At 30.8% G+C, this 19,862-nt stretch overlaps 1 protein-coding gene across 3 annotated transcripts; it reads left to right on the plus strand.

Annotated features, from left to right (window-relative positions):
• Positions 1–1,646: 1,646 nt before the first annotated feature.
• LOC125064775 lies at positions 1,647–19,594 on the plus strand. 3 transcript variants are annotated; one of them, XM_047671992.1, is made up of 5 exons: positions 1,647–1,699; positions 13,296–13,381; positions 14,136–14,615; positions 18,013–18,233; positions 18,766–19,594. In XM_047671992.1, exons 1-5 carry the CDS (start codon positions 1,669–1,671, stop codon positions 19,229–19,231), a joined length of 1,284 nt encoding a protein of 427 aa, XP_047527948.1. In that variant the 5' UTR covers positions 1,647–1,668; the 3' UTR covers positions 19,232–19,594. The 3 variants fall into 3 exon arrangements, with proteins under 3 accessions (XP_047527948.1, XP_047527950.1, XP_047527951.1); XM_047671994.1 differs by lacking the exon at positions 1,647–1,699 and adding an exon at positions 12,965–13,069; XM_047671995.1 differs by lacking the exons at positions 1,647–1,699; positions 13,296–13,381 and adding an exon at positions 13,788–14,043.
• Positions 19,595–19,862: the final 268 nt, after the last annotated feature.

A 19,862-nucleotide genomic window follows, 5' to 3' on the forward strand; every position in this document is an offset into this window, starting at 1 on the left:
CAATACACAATTGTCAACAACGTATAAATATGTCAGTCAGATTTAGTAAATATTTGAAAATACGTGTTAAAATTACTTGACACGAAATTATTTAAGCTGTGCCGTTATATTGAACGTAAACAACGTAATAATCATATAAAAAAATATAACCATGTTAGAACTCTGTGCAAAATTCAATATTTTTTATTTCTCTCGTAAATACGCATTGTTAATAGAACCAATAGTGTGTGCAATTCAGCTTATTGGTTAGGTTAAACTGATTTAAAATATAATGTTAAGATTTTGTCTTTAACATTAAAATAAATAAGGAAAATACTTGAGATAGCTTAAGTGAGCTTTGACGATCAATAAAGAACATACTAATCATTTAATTATACGAGAAAAGGTTCAAGAGTCCGTAGAATGATAGGGGAAGGAAACAGGATATTTTGCTTGGTAACGTAAATTGGGGAAAAAGGGTTCAATGAAAATAACAAAAAATATTTTTAAAGGGTTTAGAAAAGCCTGAGGTTTATTAATACATACAATTATGTAACAGCTAAAGTTGTGGACAATTAATTAAAAACTTTTTTTTTATTATATTTTATTTTCTTACCTTTCTTTACGGAGATTTTTGAACCTCGCGTAATATGAATATATACCACAAATCTAGCTTCCACCACTTCTCTTTCTCCATTGCCTAATCTCCTTCAGATATTAGATTTAACGAAAATAAGTAAAAATATACACAGACATTTTTCATTTCGTACGGACATAACCTCGTTACAATTTTACTATACATAATACAAAACAGATTATTATCTTACTTAATTTTTTGTACACGATCATTGGTTCGATGATGTAAAACGCTTATTAGCTCATTAAAAGACACATTATCTCTTGGCTTAAACATATAATCATCAGAAATTATGTGTATATATTCTTAGTACAAACCTATAATAAAACAAGTTAACATAAGGCCTCCGAGACGCCATGACAGTGAGAAGTGTAGCATATCGCACACGATGTCGTTTCGCTTTATGAAGCATGATTCCGCTTCCAAGAGTTCAACGGTTCTTTACTAAGGAATAGAGCTGTCCTTGGCACTGCATTGATTAACTAGTGAACATATAACTTGTATAATACAATTCTTATGTCTATGTAACTTTATATAGAATATTTTATAGTCGTTGAATTATTATATATATCCTTATAATATATATCAATATAAACGATGATATAAACTTCGTGAAGTACATTTTAAACTTCCTAATAAAACCTACTTGTTATAAATACTTTATAAAATAATAATTTTATAAGTAATTGTTAATTAAATATAAAGGTTACATTTTCGATAAATATACCATTAAAATATTCGCAGGATCTAAGTACTTTAAGATATGTACCTACAATACTTAATTAAATTTAAATTTGATGTTGTTTCGATAAAATAAAAATAAAAAACGATTTAGGTAAAAACAGAACCCAATCTTAATTATACTAAGACCCTCGCCTTGTTCGGTTGTACTGACATTTTCTTAATGACTAATTTGCGATGAGCAATTCGCCCTTTGTCCGAGTTTAAGCACCCCGTGACGATACTTGCGCGTGAGACAGACCGTGACGTAACCGAAGCTGCATTAGCAGAGCGCGCGCGTGCCGGCTCACACCGTCGTAGCTGGTGTCACAATGAAGAAGATACTTAGGAAGTTTCGAGATAGTAAGTTTATTTATTTATAGCACAGCACCTTATTAATATCAAACCATGCACGTATTTTATACAAAACATGCAATTAGTGGCGAAAAATGCAATACCTACTTATGTAGATTTTTTCCTTAACAATAAATAAATGTATTTAATAATTTCAAATGTTAATTGCCATCCCACGCCAAGCTGACAAGAGATTAAAACGTTTTTATGATATCAAGAAACCATTTTATTAAGTAAATACTTCCCAAACTTTTTGTTTACTTGTTTTTAAATATATTTTAAAGCATTGATTACTGTATATAATTATCCTGGACCACGAAATTAGTGTTCTAATAATTCTATTTAAGGATTTACGCTAAAATGTAGTTTTAGAAGTAATTAAATCTATAAGGTATGAACGATCCCATTACAATTTTCAATTAATAAACAGCAACATTTTATAAGGCACAGATTACCGCACTAATAGCACAATTCCTAGACTTGTATACCGTTTTATTGAATTTATTAATATTTACATCTTAAAATATCTAGTGAAGAAATAATCAAGAAGTTGATGCCCTTTCGCAAACGTCGCGTCGAGTACGAAAGAATTTCATATTAATGGTATCCAGTTATTTTTACAATTTGTTCAAAGATATTATTTAAGTATTTTTATTTATATAAGAATTATTAAGATTGGAGACAAATTCAAGTTAACATAATACATGAATTAATTAATTTGTTCACTTATACATACACCTTGTTAAAGCTGTCTTTGTAGGCATTAAGTATACATCAGATGGTAGTACATGGAAATATATTAGACTGGTTTGGTTTTATGGCTTAGGTCTCGATTATGACTTACTTCTTATAGCAATAACTGATGTTTAATTTTGTTTATGTAATATAGGTAGGCGGGCAAATGGCCCATCTGGTGCTAAGTGGTAACCACCGCCCATAGACATTGATTCCCAACGTCGCATAGGAAACAAGAAAATTACTTTAAATTGTAACATCACATTGACAAGATTAATTTATAGAATAAAGTTTGTATATCTCAAAAACTAATTGTAAATAGTCTATTTTATTTAAACTGATGCAGACGCAGATACGATATTCAACATCTTTTGCTTGACATTTATTTGGTCAGAAATTTTATACCTATTAGGAATTAAGCGTAAATACATATATTTTATGTCCCATAATAACGTTTTCAACATTTTAGTGATATCATTATATACTATAAAACAAATTCGCTTCACGCCGTCAGTGTATGTTTTTAATTTTTAAACTACGTAATGGATTTTTTATCAATAAACAGAGTGATTCAAGTGGAAGGTTTTTTATATATATCACATGCATATTTTATTATTGAATAGCTAAGAATTTCAATGTTGCCGTAAAAAAGGTTTAATTCTTTTTATGTTTGTTTTTCTATATAGGTATAAGTTGTATATAAACCTTTAGTATCCGTGTAAAGCTAGGACGAGTAACTAGTATAATATGTATATTGAACTTATAATATATTAATATAAAAAAAATCCTGAAGTTATTTAGCAAAACTTGCAAAGTATGCCACATAAACTTAACTTACACAATCAAAATTTTTCTGATAATTGAGACCGCGCGTGTTGGTCCAATTTATGTTACTTGTCCACGAATATTACACAGCACCATATATTTCAAGGTTTATCGGTCCAATGGCTAGCTCATAAACGTACGTTGAGTGTCCCGCGTTAGATGTTATCTTAGAGAGGAGTTAATTTCTGCGCTTGCGTCGCACCGCCTACGTAACGTCGACGTATGCCCGTGCGTAGCACGATGTATCGTAATTACCATCTCTTTACAGAATGGATGAAAATAATAAGCCATGTGTTATAAAAATGTTATAATTAATTTTATAAATTTATTTTATAACTAGCTGTTATTACATGCGCGAAATTTAGAAATACAAAAACGTAACGTAAAATTCGAGCGGATAAGTCTGTAGGTATTATAGGTGTTATCGTTTCTGAGATTTCGTGATTAATCAATGAGTGGTATATTGCTTTAATGCATGTTATACAACTGTTAAGAACTTAAGATATATTGAATAAGTATTTCTTATTGTATAATTATAAACATATTCAGTTGATTATTTATTATTATTTACAATACTATAGATATGAAGTACAGGCTACTGTTTTTTTTTTGTACGCATGACATGTATTTATGTGGTATAAAGTATTCACGATGAAATAAAGTAGGTGAAATCGTGATCGGGAAGGCTCAGTGTAATTTTGGAATTCCTTCAACGCGCGGGAACGCGACATGCGCGGGCGCAGGACGACTGGACACGAAGCGAGAGGTCGCGGGGTCGCCTGCGCAGACTCGTCCCGCCTCCCTAATTGCCGCGCCCCACGCAAATAATTTTTAGAGGTCCGTCAAATAATACTAAGACGAGTACTTGTAATTTAAGAATATTTTGATATAAAGGAATGTCATAGAAGATTTGACACGTAGGATAACGAATTTTCTCAAAAGTTACCGCTACATCTATATGAGTAGATTCAGAAATTGCGGTTGCTGCAAATTTTTTTAGGAGCTCGAAAAGTAAATTCCATTCATCTACCTTCTGACTGAAAATTATTAAATAAACTAATTCATATGATAGAAGAAAAAACATTGACATATGTACGTGCGTATGTCCGGATAAGCAATGAATTTTTTTAAATCAGAAGCGGGATAGGACGGCTCCGAGCTACAGTATTGGCGGGAGGAGGGTTATTTTTATAAAATATGAGAAGGAAGGTCAGGTGGAAGTCTTCTAAACTTATTTGTTAGTTAGTAAAAAATAGACGATATGATTTCGATTCCTTATTAATTTATTTTATTTTTGTAAATTGTATTATTACTACTAGTAGTTTAAGTATACGATTTAGAGGGGTGACTTCTATGAAGGGATATTTTATTAACCAAAAGACAATTTCATTTATACATATAATTTTCAAGAGTTTCCAGTGAAAGTATTGTAGGTACGGAATTCGTTAACCTTAATCATAACTCACACATAACTGGTTTGTTATCCACACTATCCAGCGCGATCACGCGCCTCCTTGACCTTAAATTATTTCGTGTAATTTTTTTTCTTAATTTTAAAAGGAATTCCGCGATGATTCCGCTTTCACGATAACATCGCTACGTCGAATTGTTAATGATACCCTCGTACACGTAAAAACGTAATAATTACGGTAATAAGATGAATTCTATAACACTCGTAAATTTTAAAGTAAGCATGTAATTTTTCTACTTCTATTTTATGGTTTAGGTACTTACATACATATATTGATAACCGCCCAAGCCCGTTGATATTTTACAATAAAATTTCATCGATCATATAGCGTAAATGCGTAATCTTTTTTAACTTCGAACATGATCTATTTTGCTTTTAAATTATTATAAACATTTTAAAGCTTATTTTATATCTAATTAGATACAAAAATAGGCATAAAAACATTAATTATATATTAAACTTTATTAAGGTCAATGGCATATGTATCTAAATAAAATTAGGAATAGGTTTGTTTTAAAATATTTCAAAAATGCATGCTCGGATCCTATTGTCCGTGAGGTGAGTCGCATTCTTTTCAAATTGCATTCCTTCGAAGACACGGTAATAACCTATGCAAGATTATGCAATCTACGATTCCGCGATGACCGCGTTCAGCGAGTTGTAACGAATCGATATGACGTATCACACTTTGATGTTTTTTATTTATTTATTTTTCCTATTTTCTTTTGGCAAGCATAGTAACAAATAATGAATACTATTTCTACAACCTTAATGATAGTCATATTAAAGGGCGTCAATTTTAATAGAGCTAAGTAATAAACATTTTTAGATAATAGTCTAAATATTTTTGTTAATTGTAAGTACAAGATTTGTAAGTAAAAATTTAATCACTTTTTCACAAATTACAATTTTAATATCCCGTCTTTCTTGTTAGACAGTTATAATACGTTATTTTTATTTAGAAACATAATTTCTTTAAAAAAAAAAGTATTTTATCTAGTTATTTTGTATCTGTGCGTAGTGACAACAGTTGTCACTGTCCGGTCCGTGGAAAATCTCATGATTACTTATTCGTCACAGTTTCAGAGTATTTGCAAGTTTCGACATCATGTATGTTCTACTAACCTTAACTTCGCTTTCTAACGTTAAGAATTTTTTGAAAACTCATTGACAATAGTAGAAAAAAATGACAGCTAATTACTAATACAGTTACTAATATAGTTACCTCAATTAATAACACATAAGGACATCAGTAAAATATCTATTATACTATTCATATAGGTATAATTTATAATATTTTTGTGAAATTAAATTTCGTAGCCGGTAATCGGATACGTCGATTATGAAAAAATACACAGCCTGTATTATTGAAACAACGAGTGTCGCTAATATGAATAAAATTATAGGAAGTCATGTTAAATGTTAAAAAAAACACGCCACACGTAAGTTAGTATGTGAGCATACCTAGTAAGTCGATTTAACTTAGGTAGGTTTTTCTTGACGTATATATATATATATATATATATATATATATATATATATATATTTGTAACATTTTCGGTAGACAATAATTTCGTGCAATTAAAATAATTCTATGGAGGATGAATGTTGATAGCGCAACTCTATAAAAGCGACTAAAAATCCAAGTTTGGACTAATATTTTTTTTTTCATTGCACTGGTAATACTAACCAACATTACACCGTAAAACACCGTCTACGTTGAACTTTTTATTCAATATAAAAACAATAATTAATAATAATTGTCAAAAATCTAACAACGTTCTGGAAATAAATTCCTGAGACCTGAGAAAAACTGGCGAAAGAAACATAACGTGTTCAGCGATTTTATCTTTTCTCAACGATAATAATAATGGTTTACAATAATTAATAACGTAATATTTTAAATTAAAATGGTATAGCGGAGATCATCGATGTGTTGCCAGTACAAAATGTTCCTTAATAATAATTATTAAATGCTTTTTTTACAAACCAAAAACGAATAAACTTTACCAAATCTCGTGTAGTCGGGTAAAAGAAGACACAAGTTCATACTTGTTCCTTGTGTATAATTGCGACGAAAATATTATGTCATAGTTACTGGAAAATATTTCCGCAGATATGTACATTACATTATCAAATATTACAAAACTTTTACAACCTAAAACATAATAAAAACGAAAATATTATAATTACTTTTAATTAATTCACTCATTTAGACCTACGTCACTACGTATAAATTAATTTATTAATAACCTTTCGTCTTCCGCAGAACAAAATTGATGTTTTTAATGAATGTATTTCCCAAAGTAGAATACCTTGGAACATTATACTATAGTAGTAACTAAAATACACTAGGCGAGCTGTAAGTATCTACATCAATCAACCGTGGGAATTTAGATGCTAAGTCCCTAGTGCTTGTAATTACACTGGCTCACTCACCCTTCAAACCGGAATACAAAAATATGTAGTTTACTATTTGGCGGTAGTATAAACAATAAATGGGTGGTACCTACCTACCCAGATTGACTTGCACAAAGCCTAACCACTATATAAGTATATAATTTATATTATTAACAAACTGATTTAATTACCAAGTTCAAGCACAATTTTAATCATATGGTTAAAAACACATATTGAAATTAGATTTGGCTAGATATATATTGTTGTATCTGTTCAGAAAACGTCCTAAATAATAATGAGAAAAAATAAAGAAGGTTTTTACTGAACTATACGTTTTTATTATATTACGTTATATAAACCATATAGGTTGTATATTGATTTAGTTTTTAAAACGTTTTAGATAATTATATTTTACATAAAACCAAGTTCAGATTAGAGGAACAAAAAAACGTTTATTACGAAAGTTTTCCTTTCTAAATTTTTACAATTCACTTTCACTAAGCAAAACATCTCAATGTTTAGCTGCAGCCTAGCATTATTTTCGTGCTGTCAGCGCACGCGCAGGCCGAGCGCGTTCTCACGGTGCAATTATTGGCTGCCTACACTTACCCCTAATTTCATCCTGTAGCCAGCCTACCAGGTACAACGCGCTTGCGCACTATTACGTAATTCTTCGTTAATGTTCCGATAATGGTACCAGTTTATTATTGCCCTCTTTGCATGAACTGTATTCTGGTGCAATTACTGCTATTAATAAACTTCGATAAAATGACTCTATTTCATTCGAACATAATGTTTATAAATATGAGTAATGCCTTTTATAATCTATCATCTCAATATCAGATATTAAATACCTAATATTAAACAAAAATAACACATCAAGACGATATAATTTAAACATACATATAGTCTATAGAATATTTATATATAAATAAACCTAAACATGGTACATTAACAAATCAAAATTATTAATTTTGACATATATATAGTACAAACTTAAGCATTACAATTTTACAAAATATTTTTATGTTTTTTTCATATCATCGAAGTAGGCATCAAGGTAGATTTTATAATTTATAGACTATGAACTTTAACCGTGTCATAAATATTAAGTTTTATAATTATACTATTAGAACACCATAGAGAATTTGTTTATCGAGGCGGAAAATCTAATAAAAATCGCATAATTATAACGTTCTCATCTAATTTGTGAAGGCGTTGCTAACAAATAGTCGATGGGTTTAACTTTTTAATTTTTTGATAATGATCTTCCTATGAAACGTGGGCTAGCGGCCATTATGGCATTGTTAAATTATTATTAAAGCTTTTCAAATTTAGTTTAATATTTTTTAACTATAGAAGTTTGTACTGTATTTCCTTATTTTCATCAAGTAAAACATATTTTGTTGTCACAAAAATTTATTTTTAAAAAAGGTAAAATTTAAATTAAAAAAAAAAACCGAATTTAATATGTAAATACACGTCGATTTATTGCTAATCAACGACAATGAGATTTTCCCATAGACAATTTTACTACTTTTTAATGATTTGACATATTCCTAACAATTTATTTTGAATCTATATAAAATACATTTATTGTGTTAGCTGTGAAACATATAAAACTTTGCCTCTGCGTAACCCCAGATAAGGCTGAACAATAGAATTCCCATCACAATCGTCTTAATGTAGTGAAACATTAGATAAGGATCGCAAATAGGTATATTGTATACTACTGCCTATACCTAAATCTGTAGCGAAGGACTCAAAAACTTTCCGATTACAAAGAAATAATACCATATTTTATTTTAATGACAAAAAATATCACAAATCCTCCAATTATTGTTTATTTTTCGTCCAATCGACAATCAAAGATCGCAGTTGAACTTATCAAATTACTTTTAACCGATGTTTTCTTTCCCCTTTAAATTAAAAAGACGGCTTTAGCCCTACACTTATATATGATATAAATAGATAAATATACGCAATAATATTGTATTTGAAACTTACTACTGCTCTACTTAGACTACAGTAACTATGTTTATTTTATCAACATACATACTAATCAAAAATAGTACCTATCTTTTAATGATTAATCAATTTTAAATTTAACTTATATAGCTACATTCGCAACAAGAATTAATTTAATAAAAATATTTACTCTGGTGCATTTAATTTTCTTCCTCAGTGCGATTTATAAGCGTTTCAATGTAGTTAAAGTAATGAATATTTAAAACCTAAAACATAATTACCCGTACTGCCTAAAATTAACTTTCACCGTTGAAAGCAAGAATTTGAGAATCAACATCATAATTCAAAAAATTGTTGAAGTAATGTCAACAAGACGATTCATGCCTTGTTTTGTGTTGAAAATATGTCTCCGATTTCAGCGTATGTTTTACAGCTTTAAAGTTTTATAGATGACAAGGCGTGAAAATAACACACAACGCGCAGGCGCACGAGCGTGTCACTATGTCAGGAATCCGTTCGGGCCGCGGGGAATGTTAAGGGTTCACGATTACCGAAAACGTGCGCGTGCATCGGCGTGACAGCCTTGCACAAGCCACGTCACGTCACTCTATCGTTGTCGCTATTAAGTGATGTCTAATGTCACATATTACAAATACTTGCTTCCACTTATAGTTTTTTTTTTTTGTTAGGAATGAAAGGAGTCTAGTAAGAAAAGTATTTACGATGTCACTTGGTTAACTGACCAGCATTGATCCGCTCTTGAATCGTTTTTCCTGAGTTAATTGTACGCCGTTTTGTAAGAGTAAATAAACAATTAATGGATGAGGTGCTTGTATTATTTATGAATATTCAACGCGGGCCGAGTGCGACTCTTCAGGGCAGATTTTTTAGAGGTATTACACATATGATACATCAAAGAATAAGTTTACTCTAATCCATACATAAGAGGAGAAAAGCCAAATAAATATCATTTGACAGCAAATTTACGATATTATTAATCGAGAGCTTGATTAATATTGTTTTATCTATGAATTTGCGAAAAAATGGCATTTTGAACGTCGACGAAATTGTTATCGGAACTTTTGGAAGTAAAATTAAAGTGGATACAAATAATTGGATGTAATAGTGTTCTATTATAAATAAAGGTATATGAATCATAAACTCTTATTTATTAGTAGAGTTATTAGCAAATCGCATGAAATACGTACATCTAAGATTTGTTTGTTTTTATACCTACTTCGATTGAAATAAGCTATAGACACGTAGTAACTGTCCAAAAATATGCCATCATTAGAACCCATAAACATAACATTGTTACCCGTAAACCTAGTCCAAGTTAAAGAGTAATGAAATATCATATAAACACAAACCATTCAGTAACTAAGTACATACAACAACAATTTGTCGGCTTTAACGCCATCGTTGGCAAAAACCGACGAACTGTGCAGAATTATCACCGAAACGTCCAAGATGTTGCGGGTAACCGACCGTTTCACTTTCCAATTTCAAGGAACGTTACTGATATTATTGTGGTTAATCTTTTCGTCGGTATTTTTTTACTGCTATAAATATTTTAAATGTAAGTAAATATATAACAACATCGTTTTGCGTTATATACAAAACAATTACGAAAACTTTCATTTCGAATAAATTGAAATGGTCTCATAAAATGATTAACTTACCGAATAAAAATAAATTGTTATCAATTTTAAGTTACTTGTCTTATTTAAGTATTAATTATAACTATATCTACTAATTAATTATGACAACAGAATCCTCTGGGATAACCCTACATCATATATAGCCTTCTGACCAACGGTCAAAATAGATTTAGTCATAGACAATATTACTACATTTTACTAATTGATATATTCCTTAAGTTTGAATAGCAAATGACTGATTCACACTGACGATCAATACTTAGTCTAGACTGAAATTTACATTTATCCTAAGAGTCTTAGCTTGCGATATAAAGCTTATAAACTTTATTACTTCTACCATATAACACCATAATATATTTTTTAAATCGGACTAGTAGTTTCTGAAGATCTCCAGCTTCATGGTGCGAAGTACATACATATTGAAGGTAAAATAGCTATCAGTTCCGGCTTCACACGGGTACGATAAGGGTCTGTATACAAGGTTGACATTGAAAAAACAAAAAAATTTAAACAAAAAAATACTCTACCTTAATATGCATGTATGTATGTAGAGAAAAGCTATAAAACTTACTTTTTAATTACTCTGTTAATTTAAGAAAACCGTATTTAAAATCCATGGCGTAGTTTAAAAGTTCTAAGCGTACAGACGGCAGGAAGCGATTTTTTTATAATTGAGAACTACCTTACTTTAGGTATGTTTTTAGAAGAGATAAAATCCCGTTCGCACTAATAACTGAAATGCTAAAACAAAGGTAATATTCAAACAAAGGTGTGGAATGCCTCGAGGGTCTAATTTGAAGACGTGAAGTACTAAAATACCTTAACGAATGAACAACGAGCGTATACTGTAAACACGGTAACAGTGTAGTTACTAAACTAAAAATAAAAAGATATTTTATTAATCCTGTTTAAAAAATACTTTTTTATAAGACATCGTTTTCTTCTATTAGTTTTTACTTTCTTAAATATCAATGACAAATAAAAAATAAATTAAACACAAAAAAAAATAATTAATGAATAAACTACTAAATAGTTCACATTGATTGTATGCATTTATTATTTTTCATTGCTATTTTGTTTAAGGATTAGCAAAGTTATTCCTACTGTAATGTGTATAATTATCACTTTCGAGAACTTGATCTTGTTTAGTTTCCATTTATTTTATATACTGATTATTACCACAGAGTCCCTCAGCATAGAGCCATTCTAACATAGCCTTCTGGCGTCCTTTCAAATATTATAGATACTCGAACTCGAATTGATCAAAGACAATGAGATTTGGACAGATAATTTTACTACTTTTTATTACTATGCAATATTCCTATCATGTCTCTCCTAAAAATTTAAGTGACTGTATAATATCAGCCGGATCGATCTTCGCGTCCTGATCCTGACTGATATAAGGGAATTAATCTTTGCCTTGTCAGTAAAAATAAGTTGGAGGAATCAATAAAATGTTTTTAATTCTTACTTCCCGTCGTAATTCATGGATATACTTACTTATATTGTAACAGTACCTTCGATATTCTCATGCGAGAAAGCTTTGATCAGCCAAATGAGCACTAATAATAAACGTAGATAAATAACAACGGCGATATGGTCGTTCATCTAAATTAAGAGTACCATCATAATGAATGTTCGTGACCGACGGCTTTACGGGGAGCGTATCCTGAGGCATTCGGTGTTCGCATGCGGCTGCGCAGCCGTGAGAATGCGCCGAGATTTTTAAGGCTTGATGTATGAAACCGCGCGGTTAGGGTTAGGTTTCGTGCGCTATGAAAACTTTATTTTTTTTACTAAATACTTTTCAACAGGTGAACTTGCGATTCTTATCGATTTATTTTTTACTTGATAGATCGTTAATGATGTTACTGCACTGTTACCATAATTAACGAAACTATTATCAATAGGGTTTTTTATGTTACTTACTTTAACAAAACATTTGCTAATATTGTATTATTTAATTACTTACACACAGAATCCTCCGCTTTTTATTAAAATAATACAAGAATATTTATTTTGTTTAAGAGTAACAATGTTTTCAAACGTATCGTTTAAAATCGCTAGCAATGTTTCATTAACAATTTATTCGCTACGGGAACGGTTGTATTGATATAATTTGAGCGGCTTTTACTTTTATAAGAAGCCTCTACGTGCCGTAGCTTACGCGTGGGGTGACCAATTCACCACTATCAGTTAGTCAGACTCGAGAACCGACGGTGGACGGTCACCGTTCGTTGCACCCATTGCGATAACGTTAAGTCTGCTTAAAGTGAAAACTTAATACTGTGATCTCGATACACCATTTATAGTAACAATGTTAGTAACTTAAAATCAGATTAACTTACAAAGCTATTATTTAATAATGAATCGTTTATTATAATAATAATAATTTTACGAGTGTTCTAAAAATTTTAACACGCCATATTATTGCTATAAAATGTGTTAAATCATTTATTTGTACGAATTTTTATGTATTTTATTTCTGTTATTAGCATACGATTTAGTTCCGGAGAATATGAGTGTTGTGTTTATTTTTTTACAGAAGTTACATTCAAAGACTTGCCGCCACCGTATCGGGAAAATGAGGATGAAATTATTAATCCCGAGAATTACGAACTACAAAGTGTGGTAAGATAAAATACGCCTGTAAAAACAAATTGTACAGAATACTCTTTTAATTAGGGCTCCTTTCATCTTGATCTTTAATAGAAAATAGTTTAGATATTTTTGTCAACTTTTCCAATTTTTTTAATTTTAAGTTTCTTAATCTCGTATTGCTCTCTTGTCTAGTGTGTCGTACTCTTGATACAAAAATAAAAATCGAAATCATTATATTTATATAGGATATTATGTTTTTATAGGATAGAAAAAAATTAACTGTAGTTACGTTTACTAGCCACCTCTTCTGCAAAATCGGTTGGATTGTACCAAATTATTATAGTATTTTCATTATTACATATTAGAAGCAAAGTTTCAAAGCGATACGATATTTAGAACTAGGTTAAAATCTACTTCCTATGATTGTTTACATCCTGACATTGTGAGTTATGTAACTCAAGTGAGGTTAATATAAAGCGTATTATTTTACAGATTGAGTGCGTGTATAGGTAATTGAACCGAAGAACTCGCGCTCTATAGCAATTAAAGCTAGCGACTTAGATATCGCGCTAGTTATTATGCTTTGCATACATTACCAAATGGATTAATTGAAATTAAACAACATTTTTTTATGTGATTCTCTGTATGAGAGCTTTTTGTGTCGTATTATCAAAAATAGAATAAAAAATATCGTTAGTACCGTCACATATTTCTTATAAATAAATAAGTATAATTTGTGTTTAAAACGATCAACGTTATGAATGTAAAAAAAACTTCATTCCAGGACGAACCAACATGCGAAATAATAGATTTGCTAGCAAATTGCAAAATAACGACCGAAGCTGACGACGATCGTTCAGAAGTTGAATACGCCGAAATACAGGAAATGGGAACTTGGCATTCCACACCGCTGGCACATAGGCATAAACCTAAAATATCTTTGACATGGGTGCTCAAGGATAATATTAAAAAAGTCGAAAAGAAGAGCGATGATAAAAAGACTTTCAATTACGCTGAAAGACCAAAATCGAAATGTGTTGACAAAATGTATGCCCAAGAAAGAGTGGTTGGACGTAACGAATATTATCATAATATGAGATTTAAAAGCGCTTGTGACGAATTTAATGGTGAAGCCTCGTATTCAGATACGAGTGTAGGATCAGACGAGTACGTAAGAAGAAAACATAGACACAGACATCGGAGAAGAAAGAAAAGTAACAAGTTTGGTTACGATATAAGAGATCTCGACACGTTTTTGAGTGAGGTATTAATATAATGATATGTTTTTATTAGTTATAACAGCAAGGTGAGCGAATTGACCATCTCATTGTAATTCGACTGTACTGCTCTCGTAGCTAAGGTTGACCGTGGCGATGGAATAGCTCATGGAATAGTTCACACAAAACTCTTATACAATGAAAAATATTTTCACGGTTTGAATCCGCGATCGACGGTTAAGATTCATGGGTAGTTATAATAATCAAACTTGCTTCATACCAAATATCATTAAATTCGTTTCAATAATTTGGCCGTGATAGACTAACAGACAGAACGTCAGATTTATTTTGGCATTTATAATATCAGTATAGATTTAATATAATACAGAGTTATTTTCAAAGCAAACTCATGGAAACACATTCTTTATAAGAATAGTCCTGTCTGATAAACATTTACGTATTTCAAATATTATACTTTGCGAAGGCGTTATATATACCTATATTTAAGTAATAATAAGTACTTAATACAAGTATCTTATCAGCATTTTATATCTCGAATCACGATTAACATTTACATCGAACGTTTCTTATACACATGCGTATTTACGCTTATTGGTTATAACAATAATAAAAGTATAATTCTGTAAACATTTAATTATTTTACACGAAGTTAAACGTAATAATTAAAAGTTTAACGAAAATGATAAAGTATCATTTTCGTTAAACTTCAATTTTGGGTGTTAAACCTTTCATAATTTGTTATAACAAAACATCGAGTATTGGGTTAATCTTTCTTATATTTATACGAACGCGTATCGCACAAAAATCGCTGAAAATTTTGACATGAAATTATTACCATTAAATTCAGCTTGTTTCAGAGAAGTTTGAATTGTAAGATAATTCAACACGAATTAAAGCAAAGTATGGCCGTATGCTAGATAGCATCATTATCTTAAAATCATAATTTTTCACACATAATAATTAATTTAAAAAATACACAAGATCAGAACTTTTTATAAGTTTGTAGAGTGATGTGCTATTACCATTTGGAACCATAAATGGGGGCCAAACTCAAAAAATAAGCTAGCATTGCACCAATATTGATATTTAGAACACCGAATAATTTTTAAAAGCAAAAAAGTGCTAAAGTACCAGAATTTTTCGGAACTTTAGAAATGATTCAAGTTCAACCCTTGTTTAGTCAAATTCTAGAAATTCGATGAGATGCTACGATTTATTTATAAGTTAGCACCACAATCTTTCAACGCGCGATTATTATGTTTAATCTACGAAATTATTGTTAAAACTTAACAAGACGTATAGAACTTTCCTGGATGTCACTAGAACTGCAGTTTATTTGCGAGTTGGTTCAACGTTAAACGTCAATTTGGTAGACACTTTTTCATACAAGAGACGGTTATCCTTACTTCTACTCCCAAGACCATAATTAAGAAGCTATAACATAACGCTCTAATCAATATTATTAAAAATACCTTATTTTAGTAAGTATATTCGAAGTTACATGTAACAAATTCCTTTTAAATCTTCAATCCAATATATAAACGGTAAGCCGCAAAATTGGCGCGAAATTGTATAAGGTATTTTAAATTGCACATCATTTGCAAAAAATTTAAAGGTATTATACTTCGGGGCTCAGATTTTGAAGTTTAATGATTATCCCTTTGCAATTTTATGGCGTCAAATGATTATCGAACTTATTGCAAAAGCTATACCGGCCATTTTCTCGTAACTCATAGCAATTTGAGTTCCGAAAGGCAGGAGTCATTCATCAATGCGTTTTATTTAAACAAAGATATATTGTAAGGTTAAACGATTATATGATTGCATGAGCGCGCTGTGAATGCAATATGATATTACGTTGGAAATGGAAAAATTACTTCACTTAAATAACTAAGATCATTTTTTACATGACCTTTACTGGTCTTTGTCAGGTTGACAAGGAAGTTGAATAATTTCAAATTTCAAATTCAAAGAATTCCTCAAATAGTGGGTGGGTGTTTGTAATGATCTGTGAAAAAAGCTTATAACATGTGACATTGGCGATAAAATCTGTGGCCAAATCTCGGCACAAATAAAAGCCATAAAATAGCTTATTGTTTTTATGTTCACAGTAAATATCAAAATGTTTTATTTACGAGACTATCCACAAATATATACGTTATATGTTTTTCTATATTTCATAAAAAATCTGTCGAATTTTGCCAATTCTACCTACTAACATTCTTCTATTCTTCTTTTTCGATATATTATATAATATACAGGGTTATTTGAAAAACATTAATAACGTCCTAGATACTGATTGTAGTGCTCAAATGGAACAACTTTTTGAATAGGAGCAATAACTAAATCTCAAAAGGAAATATATATTTTTTTCGATGTCGAATTGTAAGTTAAGATTTACTTGCAATTCACGAAGCGTCGCTCTCGAGAAAGCGCGGCTAAATCAAACCCAAATTCGCCCGATTTTTTTATTTTCACTGAATATTCGACCAAACTTCGTATTCGGTTCAATCCAAATTTGGCCCATCTGTAGTCGGAATATATTTGGGATTCTATCATAAGCGCTATAAATAAGTCATATGGCCCTTAATAACGATTAAGAAGAGTTTTTTGTGAGGAATAGTCGATGTTAGATTGGAATACTATCGAGAACGTATCATAATCGTTATATGTTAGTAGAATTCCACCCCTGCTCATTTAATCTACAATTTTGAAAGTACGTATTACAAAATAACAGGCGTAATTAATTAACAGCATCTTGTGTCACCTAAAAATAAACATTTCATTCGTACCTATCAATCGTAATCAATTAGAAAGGACACTTGCAGAAATCGTAATTGCAATACCTACTATTAGATCATATGATTATGTAAAATTAGTATAAACCGATTAAAATATTAATCGGGGCTAACATTTCTATATTCACTTACTATGACTTCGTACAGACTGAAGATAATTACTGTAATTGTCGATTTAAAAGAAAGATAATTACTTTGTAATTTGAAAAAAAAAAATCTATCACGGCCAAACCAGTACACCACAAACACCCAGACCCAAGACAACATAGAAAACTAATGAACTTTTCCTACATCGACTCGGTCGGAAATTGAACCCGGGACCTCGGAATGACATACCCCTGGAAACCGGTGTACATACTACTCGACCACGGAGGTCGTTGATTTTAATGAAATTTGCTATGATAGGCATAGTCTACTATTATTACTTTACTTACTACATATTTTATACCCAAAACCCGACGACCAACCCAAAAATACAAGCAAAACTACGAGCGACAACTAGCGTTAATTAAGCTTATTTGCAGTAAAAGAATAACCCACTAAAATAGTCATTTTTAATGTTCATTAAAAATATTTAAAAAATATAAGTAGTTTACATTCTAACGAATTCTTCATTTCTTTTCAGGCCTCTATTGATCGTCCAGGCAACATTCCTGTAGTCATAGCTTTTCCAACTACCCTCTATCAGACACAAAAAGGTCTTCAGCGCGAGCTTATCCTGCCCTTAGGAACGGTCGTTAATGCTGTTTTTAAGAACCAGCAATGGCTCTATACCCAGACGCCACATGGGGACGAGGGCTATGTTATGTACAGTTCTTGCCTTCCTTTGGGAATACTACCAAATAGGTAAGTAACCATTTAACTTATATTAAACTTAATGGTATTAAATTCTGCTCATGGTTGAAATATTATTACGATTCTGGCACAATTTTAAATATAACCCTATTTTAATATTACTAAGAATTTATAGTACAAGATCCGAAGAGGTCGTCCTTCACCCATCTGTTAACAAGATTAAAAGTATGATTGTTTCGTCTATTTAAATATGTCCCTCGCTATATTTAATTAAAATATCTATTGTAAAAATGTTTGTTCTTGTTTTATTCTCCTATTTAACGAAAATATTGAATAGCTTATAAATAAAAACTATATATATATACATAATAAAGTATATCATGCTACAAAATTTTGCATTTAACAGAAAACTGGAAACCGATCTCTCTACGAAACTTAAATTATCAATCGTTAAAATAATGAATATGACTAAAATCCGAATCAATAGTTTTTTGTTATTTATATGCCGCAAAATTATTTACATGCCAGTTTCAATCCGATTAAGAGATTAATATATAAGATATCTCTATTGTTTATAATGCAGGTCGTCTCTTCAAAAGAAAATGCCATGTTGGGAAAGCAGTACCGATATATACCCGCGTCCTTGTGGCAATCTCACAGATAACGAAAAAGAACAACTCCGCAGCAGAACTCGTTCGGAAAGCAGATATCGTCCTAGAAGTCGCAGACACAAAATGTCTTGTGCCGAAAAGGATTTCGACAATTTATATCTCAAAACTAAATCTGTATCTTCGAACATTGATAAGATTCAAAATACAGAGAATTTTGACGTTAAAGAAAAGTGCGAAAGACAAACTTTGCTGGTCGCAAACAGTGATTATAAAGGTGAAATATTGAATAGAACAGTGTCTGTGAAAAAAGGGGAAGTAGTTGTGTTAATGCAAAGTGGAGGGGAGACTGACGTTGATTTAGAATGGTTTTATGTGAGAAAGAAGGATGGTAATCAGGGATTTATACCGGCTGCTGTGGCTGGCCATGGTTACATATAAACATTTTGTCACACCATTATCGTATCTATATATGTTCAAGTTAGCCACACATGAAATGTCATACAACCCGGCCACGTATTGCTGTAACTGCTTATACGTTGAATTATGTAAATGTTTACCTTAAAACCTCCGAAACGAGCTGACTGTACAAACTTTACCTCAAAATGTACAATGGGTTTTGCGTGATGCGCGTTCAAAAAAAACAGCAAGAAAATTGTAATAGAAACTTATTCAAAAAAATCTTTAATTGTAATCATTTTTTGGCTTGTAAATATCCTATCGAATATTACGAACAAATGTTAATTTGTTTGAAATGCGATAAATATTCTTCATTGATATGTCATCTTAATTTGAACACTGAGTCAGCGCTAAACTTCATTACTATTTTCATTTCTGTAAAATGACGTCGTATGATGAGGTTTATAGAGCGACGTCTCTCAAAGGAAAAGTTAAAGCTGATGATAATCTACGGTAATAGATGTCTCCATTCCTGTAGGTTTTCTTTAAGAGAAAATAATATAAATCTATATTAAGTTACAGTTCTCTAGTAAACACAACACCAAAATAATTTAAGATTGATCAGAATAAGTAAATTTATGAAATTATATGTATAAATCTCGTACTTGTTGTA

Source organism: Vanessa atalanta, chromosome 6 (genome assembly GCF_905147765.1).
Source record: "Vanessa atalanta chromosome 6, ilVanAtal1.2, whole genome shotgun sequence".
Lineage (NCBI taxonomy): Eukaryota > Metazoa > Arthropoda > Insecta > Lepidoptera > Nymphalidae > Vanessa > Vanessa atalanta.

What these genes read in the sequence shown, in the direction of transcription:
- LOC125064775 (XM_047671992.1), top strand. Translation starts at nt 1,669, where the DNA reads ATGAAGAAGATACTTAGGAAGTTTCGAGATA. An exon ending in ATTACGAACTACAAAGTGTG is followed by an intron (nt 13,382 to 14,135) that starts GTAAGATAAAAT and finishes ACTTCATTCCAG; the next exon opens with GACGAACCAACATGCGAAAT. An exon ending in TTGGGAATACTACCAAATAG is followed by an intron (nt 18,234 to 18,765) that starts GTAAGTAACCAT and finishes TTTATAATGCAG; the next exon opens with GTCGTCTCTTCAAAAGAAAA.